Source organism: Nycticebus coucang, chromosome 1 (genome assembly GCF_027406575.1).
Source record: "Nycticebus coucang isolate mNycCou1 chromosome 1, mNycCou1.pri, whole genome shotgun sequence".
NCBI lineage: Eukaryota > Metazoa > Chordata > Mammalia > Primates > Lorisidae > Nycticebus > Nycticebus coucang.
In genome coordinates, this window is record NC_069780.1 from 142008607 (window position 1) to 142026274 (window position 17668).

At 41.8% G+C, this 17668-nt stretch overlaps 1 protein-coding gene and 1 non-coding gene across 2 annotated transcripts in view; one reads left to right on the plus strand and one right to left on the minus strand.

Annotated features, from left to right (window-relative positions):
• Positions 1–17668, minus strand: part of NLN (neurolysin) — a 112966-nt gene that overhangs the window by 62305 nt on the left and 32993 nt on the right. Inside the window, exons 2-3 of the mRNA XM_053589708.1 lie at positions 6781–7040; positions 4868–5016 (exon numbers count right to left, since the gene is read on the minus strand). Coding sequence (XP_053445683.1) covers positions 4868–5016; positions 6781–7040 — 409 coding nt within the window. The remainder of the gene's footprint in view (positions 1–4867; positions 5017–6780; positions 7041–17668) is intronic.
• On the plus strand, positions 7596–7659 carry LOC128592865 (U7 small nuclear RNA). Its single transcript, XR_008382081.1, has one exon. It is a non-coding gene; the product is annotated as a U7 small nuclear RNA (small nuclear RNA).

The following is a 17668-nucleotide window of genomic DNA, read 5'->3' on the forward strand; positions in this document are numbered from 1 at the left end:
GCCGGAGGTGGCAGGTTCAAACCAAGTCCCGGCCAAAAAAATTACAAAGAATAAATAAATAAATAAATAAATAAAAATATATGATTAATTAACTATACTGAAATATTTAACTTACCACAAAAATAACACTCAAAATTCTGACTCAGTTATAAACAGATGCCCTTGCCAGTCAGACTCTTGAGGTTTTGGGAAATCTCTGGAGGTCTCTGGTAGGAGGAGTAAGGACTTCTGAAATGTGCTTCTTAAGCACATTCCTATTCCAGAGCCGATCATAATAACATTCTCCCTTATAATCCCCAGGCAAGGTCAGAATTACTGCCCAAGGATTTTCTAAGGGGGAATCAGCTAACACTTCTAGACTGTTTTGCTATAATTGCACCTTCCCTCCTGAACAAGAATTTTTTCCCTTGATTCTGAATCAGGCCACAGGCCTCTTTGGGTGAAGTTTTTCCTTTTTAAAAGGGAGAGGGCTAAAGTTCTCTGAAATAATTTTAAAACTGATATGATCTGACAGTAGGAGCCCTTATTTTAATTTCTGTGGTGGTAAGATTTAGTTTTCTCCTAATTTCCTCCTGTAACAAAGAACTGTTATATAAAATGTGTACTTACACACTATACTCTCTGCCTCTGACGGATGTGCTTATATATTCATTTCACAGATAAAAAAACTAAGCTTAAATGATCTTTCCAGGATCATAGACCTGTCTAATGGCAAAAATGGCAAAGAAGTAAGTTCTTCAAATGCTTAGTTCAATGTTTTCCCAATGTGCCATACTTCTGTATTAACATCCTGAATTATTATTCTTTAAAATTTCATAATACAAAATGAGAAATTTTCTTAATTTCCCCCAAACCCTCCCCCATGTTCTGCCCCATGGTTTTGGCCTTTTCTTTAAAAGAAGTTTTTTTTTTTTTGTAGAGACAGAGTTTCACTTTATCGCCCTGGGTAGAGTGCTGTGGCGTCACACAGCTCACAGCAACCTCCAACTCCTGGGCTTAGGCGATTCTCCTGCCTCAGCCTCCCGAGTAGCTGCCACAACGCCCGGCTATTTTTTTGTTGCAGTTTGGCCGGGGCCGGGTTTGAACTCACCACCCTCGGTATATGGGGCCGGCGCCCTGCTCACTGAGCCACAGGCACCGCCCTTTAAAAGAAGTTTTTAAAATACATAAATACAAAATCATTTCAGTGGGATTTTCTGTATTGTGCACACTGTGTAAACAAAATAGAAATTACAGTGTTGTAAAAAGTACTATGAAGATTAAGACAGTATATTCCTCTGGATATCATTTTAAAAATGAATTCATGAATGTCTAAGGAATTATATTTGGACAACAGAGTATGTTACTGCATCCTTTTTCAAAAACTCAAATGGAGAAATAACTAAGTGTGTTACATTTGCAGTTTAGTTTGCTTCTTCTTCTGTCTCATTCCCCCGCCAAGTCCCTGGTATTTATGGTTGGGTTTCTATCCTACTACTGTGCAGTGGACGTTGCCAGGCAGCTGCCTATATTCCCGGGCTCGAGGGATGCACAAAGGCCTGATTGCTGTCAACTAATTCAATATGCCGTCACAAGATTCACTGCTTTCCTGGGAGCCGGAGTGTGAGGTCACTGAGGTGGGGCTCCACACGGCACGAAGACACATTTTAAGTGGGGCTGGTTCAGTTCCATTCAACACCCATTTACTGAGCTCCTATATATGCCATGCATTCAGGAAACAAAGATAAATATGCTTAAGGAGGTTTAAGTCAGATGAAGGGGAAAAAAAGATATATTGATAATGTCATTATCACATAGTATGTGAAAAACGTAAGAAGAGTATTATACTTGGACGAGAGAAGATCACAAAAATGGGGCACCTGCCCAATGGAGAAACTAAGCCTAGGTAGTTGACACTTTATGTCTGGATGCTCAGGCTTTTCAGACCTTGACAAAGTTATAAGTTTTGGTAGTATTAATTATGACCAATGACTAGACTTACACATTTCAAAATCAAGAAGGCATAGTAAATAAAAGGAATTAATTGTAGGTGAGTTTTGGACATAGCTGTTTTGTTTGTTTTGTGGGTTTTTTGGGGGGTGTGTGTGTCATTATTTTTAAGGCGCTGGCTTTTATATTTTATTCTGGCACTCGGTTTCCACGGCTGGTCAAGAATGAGAGTTCACATAATGCTTAATATCATCTATATTTAATCCTATGACCTATTCATTTGCACTGTAACATGAAAACTTTCCTGTTTAAATCACCAATTTGCTAAAATGAATTGGCAAGACCAAAGCCTGCTGCTCTGAAAAAATATAAACAATATTACAATAGATCACTGTATTTCTCAAATTCAGCTTGCATGATTCAGCCTCTATTTCACTCAAGAATTCCCATTGTGCATTTCTTAGCAGGCTGCTGGAATAAAATATGCCTGATTATTTTGACTATATGTTTTTCTCACTGAAATGGTGGAAAGAGCAGGTATAAATCCTTCTTTGATCATTGCAGGGGTGTTTTTGGGTTTTGGGGGTTTTTGAGACAGAGTCTCACTTTGTTGTCATCAGTAGAGTGCTGTAGTGTCATGGCTCACAGCAACCTTAAACTCTTGGGCCCAGCCTCCCCGGTAGCTAGGACTACAGGTGCCTGCCACACGCCTGGCTATTTTTAGAGATAACTCAGGCTTGTCTTGCAGATCTCAGTACCAGGAAATTGGAGTCCCAGACTTAGTGACACCTTTCATATATACTGAGGAGCCAGCAGTTTGCTCTAAGGGGACCTTCCTTTCAGTCAGTGTCAATGCTCGTATCTCACTTAATTTTTGGCTCACCTCCACTAGATGTATTGAAATGTCACAGTTTTTCAGTACAGATCCAAGCTGACTGAACACCTGGACCTAGTTCCACCAGCTGGAAAGCTATACTTTTTCCAGTGGCCATCCATTCACTAATGAACCATATTCCCGGAAACTTGGCTGGGGTGGGAACACCTCCTTCACGTACTCGGCCACAGTTATGGGGCCAGCAGACTTTATTTTGTACATAAGATGCTGCAGCATCGGCATTGGCATCACTAGGTTGTATTTTCCGGCTCATTCCCGGAGGTGAAGTATTTCCCTCTCCAAATAAAGGGAGTAACTGTGAAAAACACAGATTAAACAGGCTGCATTATAAAATTTGGTATTTATATGTGCAAGCAGTCTGAACACTTTCAAAGCAGCTTCGTTAACCCTTAACCTCGCCGCAATGCTGGAAAGTAGACTGATCTATTTTTTATTATTCTGATAATAAAGACATAATTCATATGTGTGAGAGTTATTAATCCATAAAAAGAGGAAAACCAAATTATATATTACCTTAAATTGTTAAAATAAAGCCCTGAAATAAACCAGCTCTAATAAGTACATAAATCTGATGAAGGCATTGTTGTCTAAAAAGTCACTATGGCATGCTAGCCTACTATGGCAGGCAGCAAATTATTTCCAAATTGAGTGGGGTAAGTGTCAAATATATACAGAATGTAAAAAATACTATATAACAAGGAAATCTGAAGTGACAAACCTTCCATATCTTGGTAACATTCATAAGAATTAGAGAAGGTAAAAAACATAAAATAAAAAGAATTAGTAACAAAAATATCATTCCAAATGAGAATTTAAAAATCATGATTATTCTAGCAGACCCAAGAGTGCTCAAAATACAAGGAAAAAATAAAAAAGTAAGAAATAAATAAAAATCATGATAAAAAATTGTTGATGAAAGGAAATAAAAAATTTGGAAAAATTTGAAGACACATAAAAATTATATAGAGTTAGAAAGAAAACATGATTATTTGGGGATGAAATAAAACTAGGATACTATAAAGGCCAAGGTTCAAATCACTTAGAATAACTGCGATCAAAGGAGAAAACAATTTAGCTACTGAAGAATAATCGTAAAGGTATTTTCATTTATATACTTTTTATACTGCCAAAGATGAACTATGATGAAGTGTATAGATTAATGATTATCAATTATTGGGTAAAAATATGCTTATCTGACATGAGAAGAAAATATCTGGTACAGGCATCTTACATGTCTAAATAAAGTCTTGATTACATATTCTATAATGAGTTAAAAATGTAAAAGCTGTTGTGTTTTCTTTCAAATCTTCTCATAATTTGCTAAAAATTTTTGTAATTTTTCAGGAAAAAACATGCAAAATTAAGCAAAAAATGTCAAGATTATAAAACATTAAAAAAACATGCAAAATTAAGCAAAAAAAGTCAAGATTACAAACTGCTCCGGTATCAAGAAAATAAAAATGGAAAGCAAGGACTTAATGAGACTGCTAGGAGGCAAATCAACATTGGTGATGAAAAGATAAAAAAACACAGAAGAACATTCATTATCTATAATTTCCATGAGTCCTGAAAACTAAAGGATGACAGCCAGCTGTTTATATGGCATACAAATAGCATCAACAATATGTCATCAATATTGGGCCAAAATCACTAGATAAAAGTAGATAAGTCAATTCTATTTGCTTTTAATTGATTTGATCCAATATAAACCTTACGATATTTTGAAAATTCAAAGATGTTTTTACATTGAACCATCAATTTCATGATGCTGTTAAAAAGCCTTAGATTCTCAGATGTTTATTCTTCTACACTTGGTCTTTAATTAATTTTTTTTTTTTTTAATTTTAAGTGAATAGAATTAGCAACTCAACATAAACCTCAATGATATAATGCAGTATTATATAGTGTTGTGTGATACCTATTATTATAATCACCGGAAACTAAGGAAAATTCAAATGCTTTTTAGGGCTGGTCAAAGGCTCTTAGTCTATTGATGTAGGGTTAGGGTCTCCCCTACCTCAAAGGGATTTAAACACCATTTACCTGTAAACGAACAATTCTCTGAAATATATCTCCTCTCATGCTCATCTCAATATCAAAACGAGAAAGTCTTTTGTCTGCTTCTGTGCTTGCAGCTCGTACTTCTTTGTCAGAGGAGACATGCTGCGGAAAGTCTAGCATGGTTCTTTCCACTGTTGATAGAGAAAGAAACTATTACTACTACAGGACTTGTCAAATCAGTATGAAGCCAAATACTTTCTACCTAGATGAATGATATTTTAGACTTTCTGTAAAGGTTACTAAGGCTACCAAGAGAAACACGTCTTGGTTGTTAAGAGTTTGGCATCATTATGAACAATAAGGATGAGTGCTGAGCACTTCTCAAAGTACAAAGAGTATGTGATTGATTAACTGGGAATATAGGTAGATAAAGACATGGTTCCTATACTGAGGCATCTTACAATATGGGGGAAAGGGTACAAAAACAATAAAGAACACAGGAAGGAGTGTATTAGTTGTTAAATGAACAGGATACTGTCCTAACTCAGAGGTTGCAGCTACCAGGGGTGAGGGCACTGGGTAATGTGTATGGAGAAGGTGGGACCCTAGAGCATTTGGATTTGGTTGAGAAGCTTCACTTGGGGATCTAGAAGGCCACAGGGTCCCACCCACAACAGAGAAATACATAAAGAGGAAAGTAAAAATTAACTGTAAACCCCACAACCCAAGACGCTAACCACTGTGATGGTAAGATGTTGTGTTAACTTGGAGAGTGATTTTGGTGAGACTACCATTTAATAGGTGAATTTGAAATAAAGCAGACTGCCCTCTATAATGAGGGTTGGCCAAATCTAATCATTTGAAGGCCCAAAGAGAACGAAAAGACTGGCCTCCTGCAGCCTGCCTCAGACTTTATCTCTAACATTGGCTCTCTTGGGTCTCCAGTGTACTGGTTTGCAAACTGGAACTTCAGCTCTCTTTGGTATTGAGCCTGGCAGCCCACACCACAGATTTTGGGTTCCTACCAGCCTCTAGGATCATGACCCAATTCCTCATTATCTCTCTCTCTTTCCCTCATACCTTTATAGGTACATATTCTCACACACATACATATATATCCTTACTATTATTATTATTATTATTTGCAGTTTTGTTTATTTTAGCCGAGCCTGGGTTTGAACCCGCCACCTCTGGCATATGGGGCTGGCGCCCTATCCCTTTGAGCCACAGGTGCCACCCTATATATCCTATTGATTCTGTGTCTCTGGAGAATTCTAACAAAACCGTTAATAAAACTTGTTTATTTTCTTCCTTCTTCCTGTATCTTTTTCTTCTGTGTCATCAAATACTGCTTCTAAACCATAATTTTAATGGTTACGTAGTGTTACAATGTTTCAAAATTTATTTACCCATTTTATTGGTTGACATTTGGGGGTTGTTTCTAAACGTTTGCTGTACTAAAGAGTACTTTTTAATTATTACTATTTTTTTTTATTTTTTGGTCAGGGCTGGGTTTGAACCTGTCACCTCTGATATATGGGGCTGGCGCCCTACTCCTTTGAGTCTCAGGAGCTGCCCCAAGAGTACTTTTTTTTTTAATGCTTTCAACAACACAGGAAAATTCTTGGATAAAGAGTACTTTTAATACAGAAATTGATATCAGATTATTTCCTCAGAATTAAGTACTTCTTATTAGGCTAGGGTAAGAAGTTCTTAGAAGTCTTTTTGACATATGTTGCCAAAATCCTCTCCAGAAAGCAGTGTAATGACAGTATCTTTCACAGCCTCCTTGCCAACATAATAAAATTTTAAAATTTTAGGTAACTGAACGCTAAGCAATTGACCATTATGTAAGTATCAATCTCTTATAAAACTGAAAAAACGAAAGACAGAAAGCATAAATGGTTCAGAAATCCATAAAATGAAATATTGATGTGCTTTTGCCCCCTACCCACCTGTATACTTCACTTCTACATCTGCCAGTGCTTGCAAGCAGTTTTCATAAGTTACTGCCTCGATATCGAGCATTCCGACGGCATCGTACACCTGTTTGGTCTGCACGATGAGTTCCTCAGTTCTTGTTTTAATCTGCTCTGGTGAAAGATCCCATCTTAAAAGATTTCTGCCAGCAGCAGTATAGGAAGACACTGCCTGAAGAGGAGACATCGCTTCTCTTCCTAATGTCATTCTGAGCAAAATCCTGGAACCACCAGCTCTGGAAAACAAATCAGAAAAAAAACCATTAGGGGTTTCTGTTGGTGCAAAGTCAACACATAAATGTGTACTGTAAAACTCATTTAAATTAAGAAGAACTTCACATAATCCAAACCCTGAGTTGTTAACTAAATCATACAGAAAAATAAAGTTAGGGCTTGGCGCCAGTAGCAAAGTGGTTACAGTGCCGGCCATATGCACCAAGGCTGGTGGGTTTGAATCCAGCCAGGGCCAGCTAAACAATAATGACAACTGCAAAAAACAATAATGACAGCTGGGTGTTGTGGCGGGTACCTGCAGTCTCAGCTATTTGGTTGGCTGAGGCAAGAGAACTGATTAAGCCCAAGAGTTAGAGGTTGCTGTAAGCTGTGATGCTGTGGCATTCTATGGAGGGTGACATATTGAGACTCTGTCTCAAAAAAAAAGAAAAAGAAAAAAAGTTTTAGGCATTAGCGATATAATTGTCCTTTATAAATTAAACCAGTAATCATTATTATTTTGACATGTTTTCCTGTGCTAGCCTGCTCCTCTATGCATATAGACTCAAAAACTTTGCAAATGTTACAGCTCATTCAGAATTTATCTAGCAGGATTTTCCAGTTGATACTAGAAAACCCCCAAGCAGGGGAAAAAACAAACAAACAAAAAAACAGAAAACTTTGCAGGTTTAGCAAGGAAACATTTAAGAAGTTCTCTTTTTTTCCTCAACACCATTTTTATTAAACCAAACTTTCATATAAATCAAGAGTAACAGTTTGAATTTAAAACATGGAAGAAGGGGGCGGTGCCTGTGGCTCAGTGAGTAGGGCACCAGCCTCATATACAGAGGGTGGCAGGTTCAAACCTGGCCCGGCCAAACTGCAACAACAACAACAAAAAGTAGCCCGGTGTTGTGGCAGGCACCTGTACTCCCAGCTACTCGGGAGGCTGAGGCAAGAGAATCGCCTAAGCCTAAGAGCTGGAGGTTGCTGTGAATGGTAATGCCATAGCACTCTACCGAGGGTAACAAAGTAAGACTCTGTCTCAAAACATAAATAAATAAATAAACAAACAAATAAATAAAAAGCAAATCGTGGAAGAAAAACTCTGATATAGTATGGCAATATCCTAAAAAGGAAAAAAAGATACTGTTAAGAATAATTGTATCAATCCCTTACTCTCTTAAAACATTAATATTAATAATATTGATACCATGTGCGGCGCCTGTGGCTCAGTGAGCAGGGCGCCGGCCCCATATACTGAGGGTGGTGGGTTCAAACCCAGCCCTGGCCGAACTGCAACAAAAAAATAGCCGGGCGTTGTGGTGGGCGTCTGTAGTCCCAGCTGCTTGGGAGACTGAGGCAAGAGAATTACATAAGCCCAAGAGCTGGAGGTTGCTGTGAGCCATGTGACGCCACGGCACTCTACCGAGGGCAGTAAAGTGAGACTCTGTCTCTACAAAAAAAAAAAAAATATTGATACCATATATGTGTATCTTTCTCTCTATAGCATGTGTGTGTGTATGTACCTTATAAAAAAAATTTTACCTTTAAAAGCTAACATTAACTGTGTGTTTAGACACTATTCAAAATATTCTTCAAGTAGTTTAACTCTCTCACTCCTCCAACCCTGTGAGTTACATACTGTGGTTATTCTCATTTTATTAAAGAGAAAATTAAAACACAGAGAAGTTAAGTAACTTACCCAACATCACATAGGAAGCTAGGATTGAAAAGCAGGTACTAGGGACTCAGAATTCACATTCTAATAACTTGTTTATGGTCATTCACTCAGAAAATATTTATGAGTTTGTACTATACATGTGTCTAGTCATGGTGATACAATGGGGGACTTTGCTATCCTGTTATAGTAGAAAGGACACATGAGTGTCCTTGAGATGAGTGCAACCAGAGAGAACTCTGAAAAACCACAGAAGAGCTGCCCATTCTGATCTTGGGATCAGAGGGGTGTCAAGGAAGACTTTCTAGAAGGAACAATGAGCAAACCAAGATCTCTAACAGTGCAGTAACCCAAAGCCCAAGGCCATAAGGAGAGAGAAAGCTGAAAAGTTAAGTAAAAACTAGCAAAAAACTGAAAAGTTAAGTAAAAACTAGCAAATGGCTGAGCACAGTGGCTCACACCTGTAATCCTGGCTGTCTAGGAGACTGAGATGAGAGGATTACTTGAGCTCAGATGTTGAAGACCTACCTAAGCAAGAGCAAGACCCCTATCTCCACAAAAAATGTAAAGGAAAACCAGCTGCACGTCATGGTACATGCCTGTGGTCCCAGCTGCTCAGGAGACTGAAGCAAGAGGATTGCTTGAAAGCTCAGGAGTTGGGGGTTGCAGTAAGCGATGACGCCATGGCACTCTACCCAGGGCAACAAAGTAAGACTATCTTAAAAAAAGAAAATTTGATCCCACCTCATTACTTTCCTGGTGCCCTTTTTCATATAATGAATTTTTTTTTTGAAACAGAGCCTCAAGCTGTCACCCATGCCATCACAGCTCACAGCAACCTCTATCTCCTAGGCTCAAGTGATTCTCCTGCCTCTGCTTCCCAAGTAGCTGGGACTACAGGCGCCCACCACAATGCGTGGCTAATTTTTGGTTGCAGCCATTATTGTTGTTTTGGCGGGCCCAGGCTGGATTCGAACCCACCAGCTCAGGTGTATGTGGCTGGCGCCTTAGCATCTTGAGCCACAGGCACCGAGCCTATACTGCAATGTTTTGATACATGTTTACATTGTGTAATGATCAAAGCAGGGTAATTAGCATATCTACCATGTCAAACACTTATCATTTCTTTGTGGTGAGAACTCAGTTAAACTGATAAAGATTGTCAATACCTCCACAGTGTCTGAACAGATACACCCTTGTATGATTTCTACAACATATAATGAAAAGCTATCTCTCTTTTAATGGAGTATTATTCCCCATTCATAGAAGGGCTAAAAAATCCCAAAAGTTAGAAATCGTGATATTAGCTGGGGGTGATGGCACGTATCTTGGGAGGCTAAGGTGGGAGAATCACTTGAAGCCAGGAGTTTGAGAACAATCTGGGCAATGTAAATGAGACCCGGTCTATAAAATATTTTAGTAATGAGCCAGGCATGGCGGTGCACACATATAGTCCTAGCTACTGGGGAGCTTGAGGCAGGAGGATCACTTGAGCCCAGGAGTTCAAGGATGCAGTGAGCTATGACTTTGCCACTGTACTCTAGCCTGGGCAACATATCAGCAAGGCTCTGTCTCTTCCTTGATTCCTTTTTTTTTTTTTTTGAGACAGAGTCTTACTTTGTCACCCTTGGTAGAGTGCCATGCTGTCACAGCTCACAGCAACTTCAAACTCTTGGGCTTAAGCAATTCTCTTGCCTCAGCCTCCCAAGTAGCTGGGGCTATAAGCGCCCACTACAACGCCTGGTTATTTTTTTTTTTTAGAGACAGGGTCTTGCTCTGGCTCAGGCTGGTCTCAAACTTGTGAGCTCCGGCAAACCACCCACCTTGGCCTCCCAGAGTGCTAGGATTACAGGCAAACCTGTAATCTGCTACCAAGACCCTGTCTCATAACAATAACAATAACAACAACAACAAAAAGGAAAAACAAACAAACAAAAAAATCATGTTATTAATTAAAATAACACATTAAAATTTTTATCTTAATGCCTTCTTTTCTCACCTTTTGAAATTTTACCTTAATTCTTGAGATTTATAATTCTTGTTATCAAATTAAAGGAATGGAGACAGGGGACTCTGTATATTTCTAATTAAAATAATTTGATCTTTCTGCATTATGTCTGCTTTCCCTCTTCCACCTTCATTTTGCTCATGTCCCTCTCCTTCCCTTTGCTTTGTCTTCATTCTCATCTAATGCTCTGGAAGCTTGGCTGCCCTGGAGAACTGCATCTGGGCTGAAAACCAGGGCACCTATAGTCATTCTAGCAGCTGTGCTTGTACTCTGGGGAATGTGGTGAAGATTTTCATTGACTTTTTTGCATCTAAGAGCTATCATAAGTCAAAAGCAGGCAACATAGCATGAGTCTGCCTTTTTCTACAGGAGTTACTACATATGATGATTTGAAAATGAAAATCAAGATCAAATCTGTGATTCCGACTGTCTAATTCAGCACTAGCTTTTTTTTCTCCCACAAATTTCCAGGCTCTTTATTATTTCTGTCTCAACCATACCTTCATTATGATCTCCTCTTGTCTTTAAAGCAATTTTCAAATCACAACACCGTGAAATTGCTCACCAAGAAATAATACAGAATCTCTCACTGGAGTGGACAGGAAAGTATATTTGTTAGCACCATAATCTCCTATGCTCAAAAAACAAAGGACGTAGGCAAAGGAAGAAAGCACAGATTTTGACAGAGACCAAAGTTGCAGAGTTTCATTTGGACAAATGAGCATGGGAGTAATTCACCCACAGTTACTCTGAATTATTGTCCTGAAACTTATTATTTTTTTTTTTTTTGAGACAGAGCCTCAAGCTGTTTCCCTGGTTAGAGTGCTGTGACATCACAGCTCACAGCAACCTCCAACTCCTGGGCTCAAGCGATTTTCCTGCCTCCACCTCCCAAGTAGCTGGGATTATAGGCACCTGCCACAATGCCCGGCTATTTTTTGGTTGCAGCTGTCATTGTTGTTTGGTGGGCCCAGGCTGAATTCGAATGTCCTGAAACTTTTGTGTTTTTTTTTGTAGATACAGAGTTTCACTGTACCGCCCTCCGTAGAGTGCCATAACGTCACAGGACTCACAGCAACCTCCAGCTCTTGGGCTTCCGCGATTCTCCTGCCTCAGCCTCCCTAGTAGCTGGGACTACAGGCGCCTGCCACAACGCCCGGCTATTTTTTTGTTGCAGTTTGGCCGGGGCTGGGTTTGAAGCCGGCACCTTGGGTATATGGGGCCGGCGCCCTACTCACTGAGCCATAGGCGCCACCCCGAATGTCCTGAAACTTTTGTAAAATATTTTCTGGAATGTACATACAAAAATGTTCTGATGTACTGGATTTGTTTTGCAGCACAGTTTACAGGTGTGCCTTTCCTCCCACCAAGGCTTTGACCAGCCCTGTTCACCCGGCTCTGAGCTTCTATCACCTTTCATCTGTGCCATTCACTTTAGACACTTAAATTACTGTCATCATCTTTTCAATAGTTTCTTCTGAATTCTAGAGTGGGACTTTCTCAAGCACAATGACCATTGTACATTTCTTTCATCACAGACCAACCACCTCCACACACTGCTCACCACTAAGAAGAAAGTAGATGCTCATTATATACTTGAAACAAGGTGGGACTGACACGGCGAAAACATTACAGCAATACTCTCTTCCTTCATCATCACAAACATCCACACAGCCAAATGTGTTTCATTAGAGCCAGGACTAATGGCTTTCCATTGCTTTCTTTAAATCATCCCTCTCCTGACAACTTATCAGGAACTGCTGAAGTCCAGCCTGGGTTCCTTTCATCAGAGAAACCAGGGCTTTCTTTCTGATTTCCACAATGCCAAAGCCCCGGAACACAGCTCACCAGGGCTCACCTGTTTCTTCAGGCACTTACTCCACTTTTTCTTTGAAGCCTTCAGCCAAGCTGTACCTTATCCACTAGACATCTGCCATCCAGCACAGTGGCCACATGTGGTTATTTAAATTTCAGCGAATTAAAAGTACATAAAATAAAAAATTCAGTTCCTGGTTGGGCGCCTGTGGCTCAAATGGCTAAGGTGCCAGCCACATACACCTGAGCAGGCGGGTTCTAATCCAGCCTGGGCCTGCCAAACAACAATGATGGCTGCAACCAAAAAAAAAAAAAAAAAAAAATAGCCAGGTATTGTGGTGGGCTCCTGTGGTCTCAGCTACTTGGGAGGCTGAGGCAAGAGAATTGCTTAAGCCCAGGAATTGGAGGTTGCTGTGAGTGGTGATGCCAAGGCACTCTGCCCAGGGCAACAGCTTGAGGCTCTGTCTCAAAAAAAAAAAAAAAAAAAAAATTCAGTTCCTCAGGCATGTGTCAAATACTAAACAGCCTTTTGTTGTTAGGTGGCTACCATACCAAAGAGAATGTTTTCACCACTGCAGAAAGTTCTGATGGACAGCACTGACTGGATGATCCCATTCCTGAAATTCCACCAGATGGTGCTGTCTGCAGTCCTACCTGTGCCCTCCCACCAGTGTCTTTTCCCATTTCCACTCACAAATAAGGCTGCTGGGTGTCTTCTCTGGAAGGGAGAAAGGGCAGAGAGAGAGAAAGGAGAACTCACTTACTGAGGTGTTTGCAAATGCAGGCAGTGTTAAAACACTCATCCTCGGGCGGCACCTGTGGCTCAGTGGGTAGGGCGCCGGCCCCATATACCGAGGGTGGCGGGTTCAAACCCAGCCCCGGCTGAACTGCAACCAAAAAATAGCCGGGCGTTGTGGCGGGCGCCTGTAGTCCCAGCTACTCGGGAGGCTGAGGCAAGAGAATCGCTTAAGCCCAGGAGTTGGAGGTTGCTGTGAGCTGTGTGATGATGCCACGGCACTCTACCGAGGGCCATAAAGTGAGACTCTGTCTCTACAAAAAAAAACCAAAACACTAATCCTCATTACACAGAAATCAGTACGAGTGCGCACTGTCATCAGGAGCACAGGGTGACAGACTCACCTTTCAGTTCTTTCTACAAGGAGTTGGGCCAAAGGTACTGACAATATGACTGGAATAGAAAAATGGCTTTTTTGTAAGATGGTTCAAATTTCATGTCCTTTGTCATACCAATAAGAGTTAATCTATACATTGAGCTTACCATGATAGGTCAGGTTGTAAAATGTTATTATCTAAAGGTTTCTGGTATTACGTCTTCCACCTATCAAACACCGATGAACTCAGTGTTTTCTCTCCGCTCTGAGTATCCTTTCCTGCCACAGATCCTGCCATCCTGTCCCAAATGTTCAGCTCCACCATCTGGTGAACTCTCTCATAGTCCAGTCTCTTGCTCAGCTACTCAAACGTTCCTACCTTCTCAACCTTGTCACAGGGCACTGGCTTTTCCACTTGGTCTGAATTGAAACCTAGACCCCTAGAGAACCCACTACCTCCCCTAGCAAGTGTACTCATTCTCTCAAGCTCCTCATTCTGCCAGGTTTTAATGCAGGTAAATGTTCTCCTCAATCCCCAAAGGGGTTTCCAAATCATCACTTCACTGCAAATTCTAGTCCTCGAGGCTACTGCCTTCCTGCTATGTCACTCCCTACCTCTAGCTGTCGCTGTCATCCAAGTGACCTTTTAGCTATTTTCTCACATTTATCAAAGACTTGGCTATGTAGTCTTCACCACCTAAAGCACCATAATCATCCCAGGAGACTCTTAAGAGTGGATGGATGAACCATACCACTCCCTTAAGTTTCTTTTTTTTTTTTTTTGTAGAGACAAGAGTCTCACTTTATGGCCCTCGGTAGAGTGCCGTGGCCTCACACAGCTCACAGCAACCTCCAACTCCTGGGCTTAAGCGATTCTCTTGCCTCAGCCTCCCAAGTAGCTGGGACTACAGGCACCCGCCACAACACCCGGCTATTTTTTTTTTTTTTTGTTGCAATTTGGCCGGGGCTGGGTTTGAACCCGCCACCCTCGGCATATGGGGCCGGCACCCTGCTCACTGAGCCACAGGCGCTGCCCTCCCTTAAGTTTCTTAAGCTCCTTCCTTTTAAGAACCTTCATGTTTGTTCTTCTTATCACCATTTGGAGATGTGCACAGAAATGACCTTGTAACCACAACCTTTTCAGTTCCCACTTCTCTACTCTTGCGATTCTTAGTGTTCCATCCCCCTCAGACCTCCAGTCCGTCAATTCCTCTATTTTCTCATTCTCACAGGCTTTCCCACAGCTCCACCCTTAGACTTGGATGACTGCTGCACTTGAGCAGGCCCCGCTTTGGCTCTCCTGTGTCTGAATCCAGCCCCAGAGAGCTGAGGGGTTGTGCTCAGGCGGAGCGCCACCCTCATCAGGCAGCTATGCTTCGAGTACCCAGGACTCCAGAATTCCTTACTGACATGGCTCCCAAGACCTGGTCTCTCGGTCTGTTCTCCTGAGTGAACTGCACCACTGGTTTATATATGTTTTGGACTTTGGGGTGGCCCTGAGTAGGGGAGAATGTGGTTGGAGTTTGGACATACAGGTGGGGGAGTCCACACACGTGTGGCTGGCCCCTTGTGGTACAGGAGGAGGTCAGAGGTGGGCTTCCAATGGTACTCTTGCCTCAGCTTGAATGAAGGTTAGAAGTGAGCTTCACGGACCAATTTAACCCTCTTTCACTAAAACACCAACTGCCCTGCTTCTAGGTCTTCTGCTATATCCACCTTAAAACCCCTTGCCCAGGTGGCTCATGGTGGCTCACGCCTGTAATCCTAGCACTCTAGGAGGCCACAGTAGTGGATCCCTTGAGCTCATGAGTTCAAGACCAGCCTAAGTTAGAGTGAGACCCCTGTGCCTAGTAAAAATAGAAAAGTCAGCCAAGCATTGTGGTGGGCACTGGTAGTCCCAGCTACTCAGGAGGCTAAGGCAGGAGGATCACTTGAACCCAGGAGTTTGAGGTTGCTCTGACTTAGGCTGATGCCACAGCACTCTAGCCTGTGCAACAGAGTGAGACTCTGTCTCAAAAAAACCCCCAAAATTCCAAAGATTCCATGTAGATCACTAGCTAGAGCTCCAAACCTACAGACATCTCAAATTTAACATGTTCAAAACTTTGATCTTTCTCATAAACTCTCCCTAGGCACCTCAGCTAGAAACTTGCACACACATGACAGTGTGTATCATCATCAATCCTAACTTTTGTTTTTTTAGAGACAGAGTCTCATTTTGTTGCCCTCGGTAATGCTGTGGTGTCACAGCTCACAGCAACCTCCAGCTCTTGGGCTTAGGCAATTCTCTTGCCGCAGCCTTGCAAGTAGCTTCACTCCTTTTTTTAAATTTTTTATTGTTAAATCATAGCTGTGCACATTAGTGCAATCAAGGGGTACAATGTGCTGAAATATTCTCATCAAACTGTTAGTAGCTTCACTTCTAACTTGGGAAGCTCACTTCTAACTACAGGCACCTGCCAGAAGGCCTGGCTATTTTTTATTGCAGGTTGGCCGAGGCAGGGTTTGAACCCACCACCCTTGGTACATGGGGCTGGCACCCTACTCACTGAGCCACAGGTGCTGCTCAATTCTAACATTTTAAAAAAGCTATTACTGTGCCAGGCATTGAAGGAAAGTACTACCAAATCCAAAAAGGGGGGGAGGACCAGATATGTAGCAGCACCCCTCGCCCCCTACCATAAGAATGTGACCTTTTGTAACTGTCCTAGGAAATAGCCCCGAGCTGAAGCAGATAACCGGTAACTGGTTCTGAAAGAAAAAAGCTAAGCAAATGTTTAACTGCTGATCTTGTCTTAAGACAGATGAGTAATGAACCAGAGTTCTTCTTTTTTTTTTTTTTGTAGAGACAGAGTCTCACTTTATGGCCCTCGGTAGAGTGCCGTGGCCTCACACAGCTCACAGCAACCTCCAACTCCTGGGCTTACGCGATTCTCCTGCCTCAGCCTCCCGAGCAGCTGGGACCACAGGCGCCCGCCACAACGCCCGGCTATTTTTTTTGGTTGCAGTTTGGCCGGGGCTGGGCTTGAACCCGCCACCCTCGGTATATGGGGCCGGCGCCTTACCGACTGAGCCACAGGCGCCGCCCTGAACCAGAGTTCTTCTTATCTGGAAAAGCCCCTATGTCTGCTACCCCTCCCTAAAGCCCCTGCTATGTCTGCTACCCCTCCCTACTTTGTGGTTTTTGCCTTTATAAACTTGTAAAACCTGCTGTTCAGGGCTTGACTCCTCGGCTCCTAAAAGAGTTGCGAGTCAAGCCCCAGCATGCTGGAATAAAATCCTCTTGCTGTTTGCATCGAGCGCCGTCTCTTGCGGTTGATTGGGGTCGTCATCGCTCAGGGCAGAGTGGGGGGTCCTGCCCCAAGTCTTTCAGCATTACACCAAGAGTTTAAATGCATTTTCTTATTTAATCCTTTCAACGAGGGAAGAAACAGATATTATGAACCCAGTTTTACTAGGTACAGTGAGGTAAAGCTGACTGCTCAAGTTCACACAGCAGGCAGGTGTGCAACTGGGATTCAAACCCAGGCCTGCCCTAAAGCCTGCAGTCTTCACTATGCTATCCAGATGTTGCAACTATATCCTAGAAAAGGAAAACATCAAATTTCTCACCAATTCCACCACCCTAATCTTCAATCCTGCTTTTAATGGAGAGAGAATAAGGGAAGTTGAAGCCCACATGCTTACATCGTAAGTCTTATTTGTTATCTATGCCACTCCCTGAGGAATTGCTTGCAAGGGCTGGTGAGGACTGCCCTTTTTTAGCTTTCATCCAGCTATGAAAAACAGGCCAGGTAGGCGTGGGCAGATTTTAGTCACTGATTTCCAAAGAGTAAAGCATCTCAAACTGGGTCGACCTGGATGGCTGCACTTTGCACCCAGGTCTCATTCTTTCCCAGAGCCCTTTAATTAACTGTTCTTAGGTAATTGATAAACCACTTTTGAAAAAGTACACTCCCAGGAAGTAGCCTACAAACTCTCTTTTTTTCTTTTGCTACCTGAGGGTGATACACAAACTGTTTCTTTTTCCTTCTT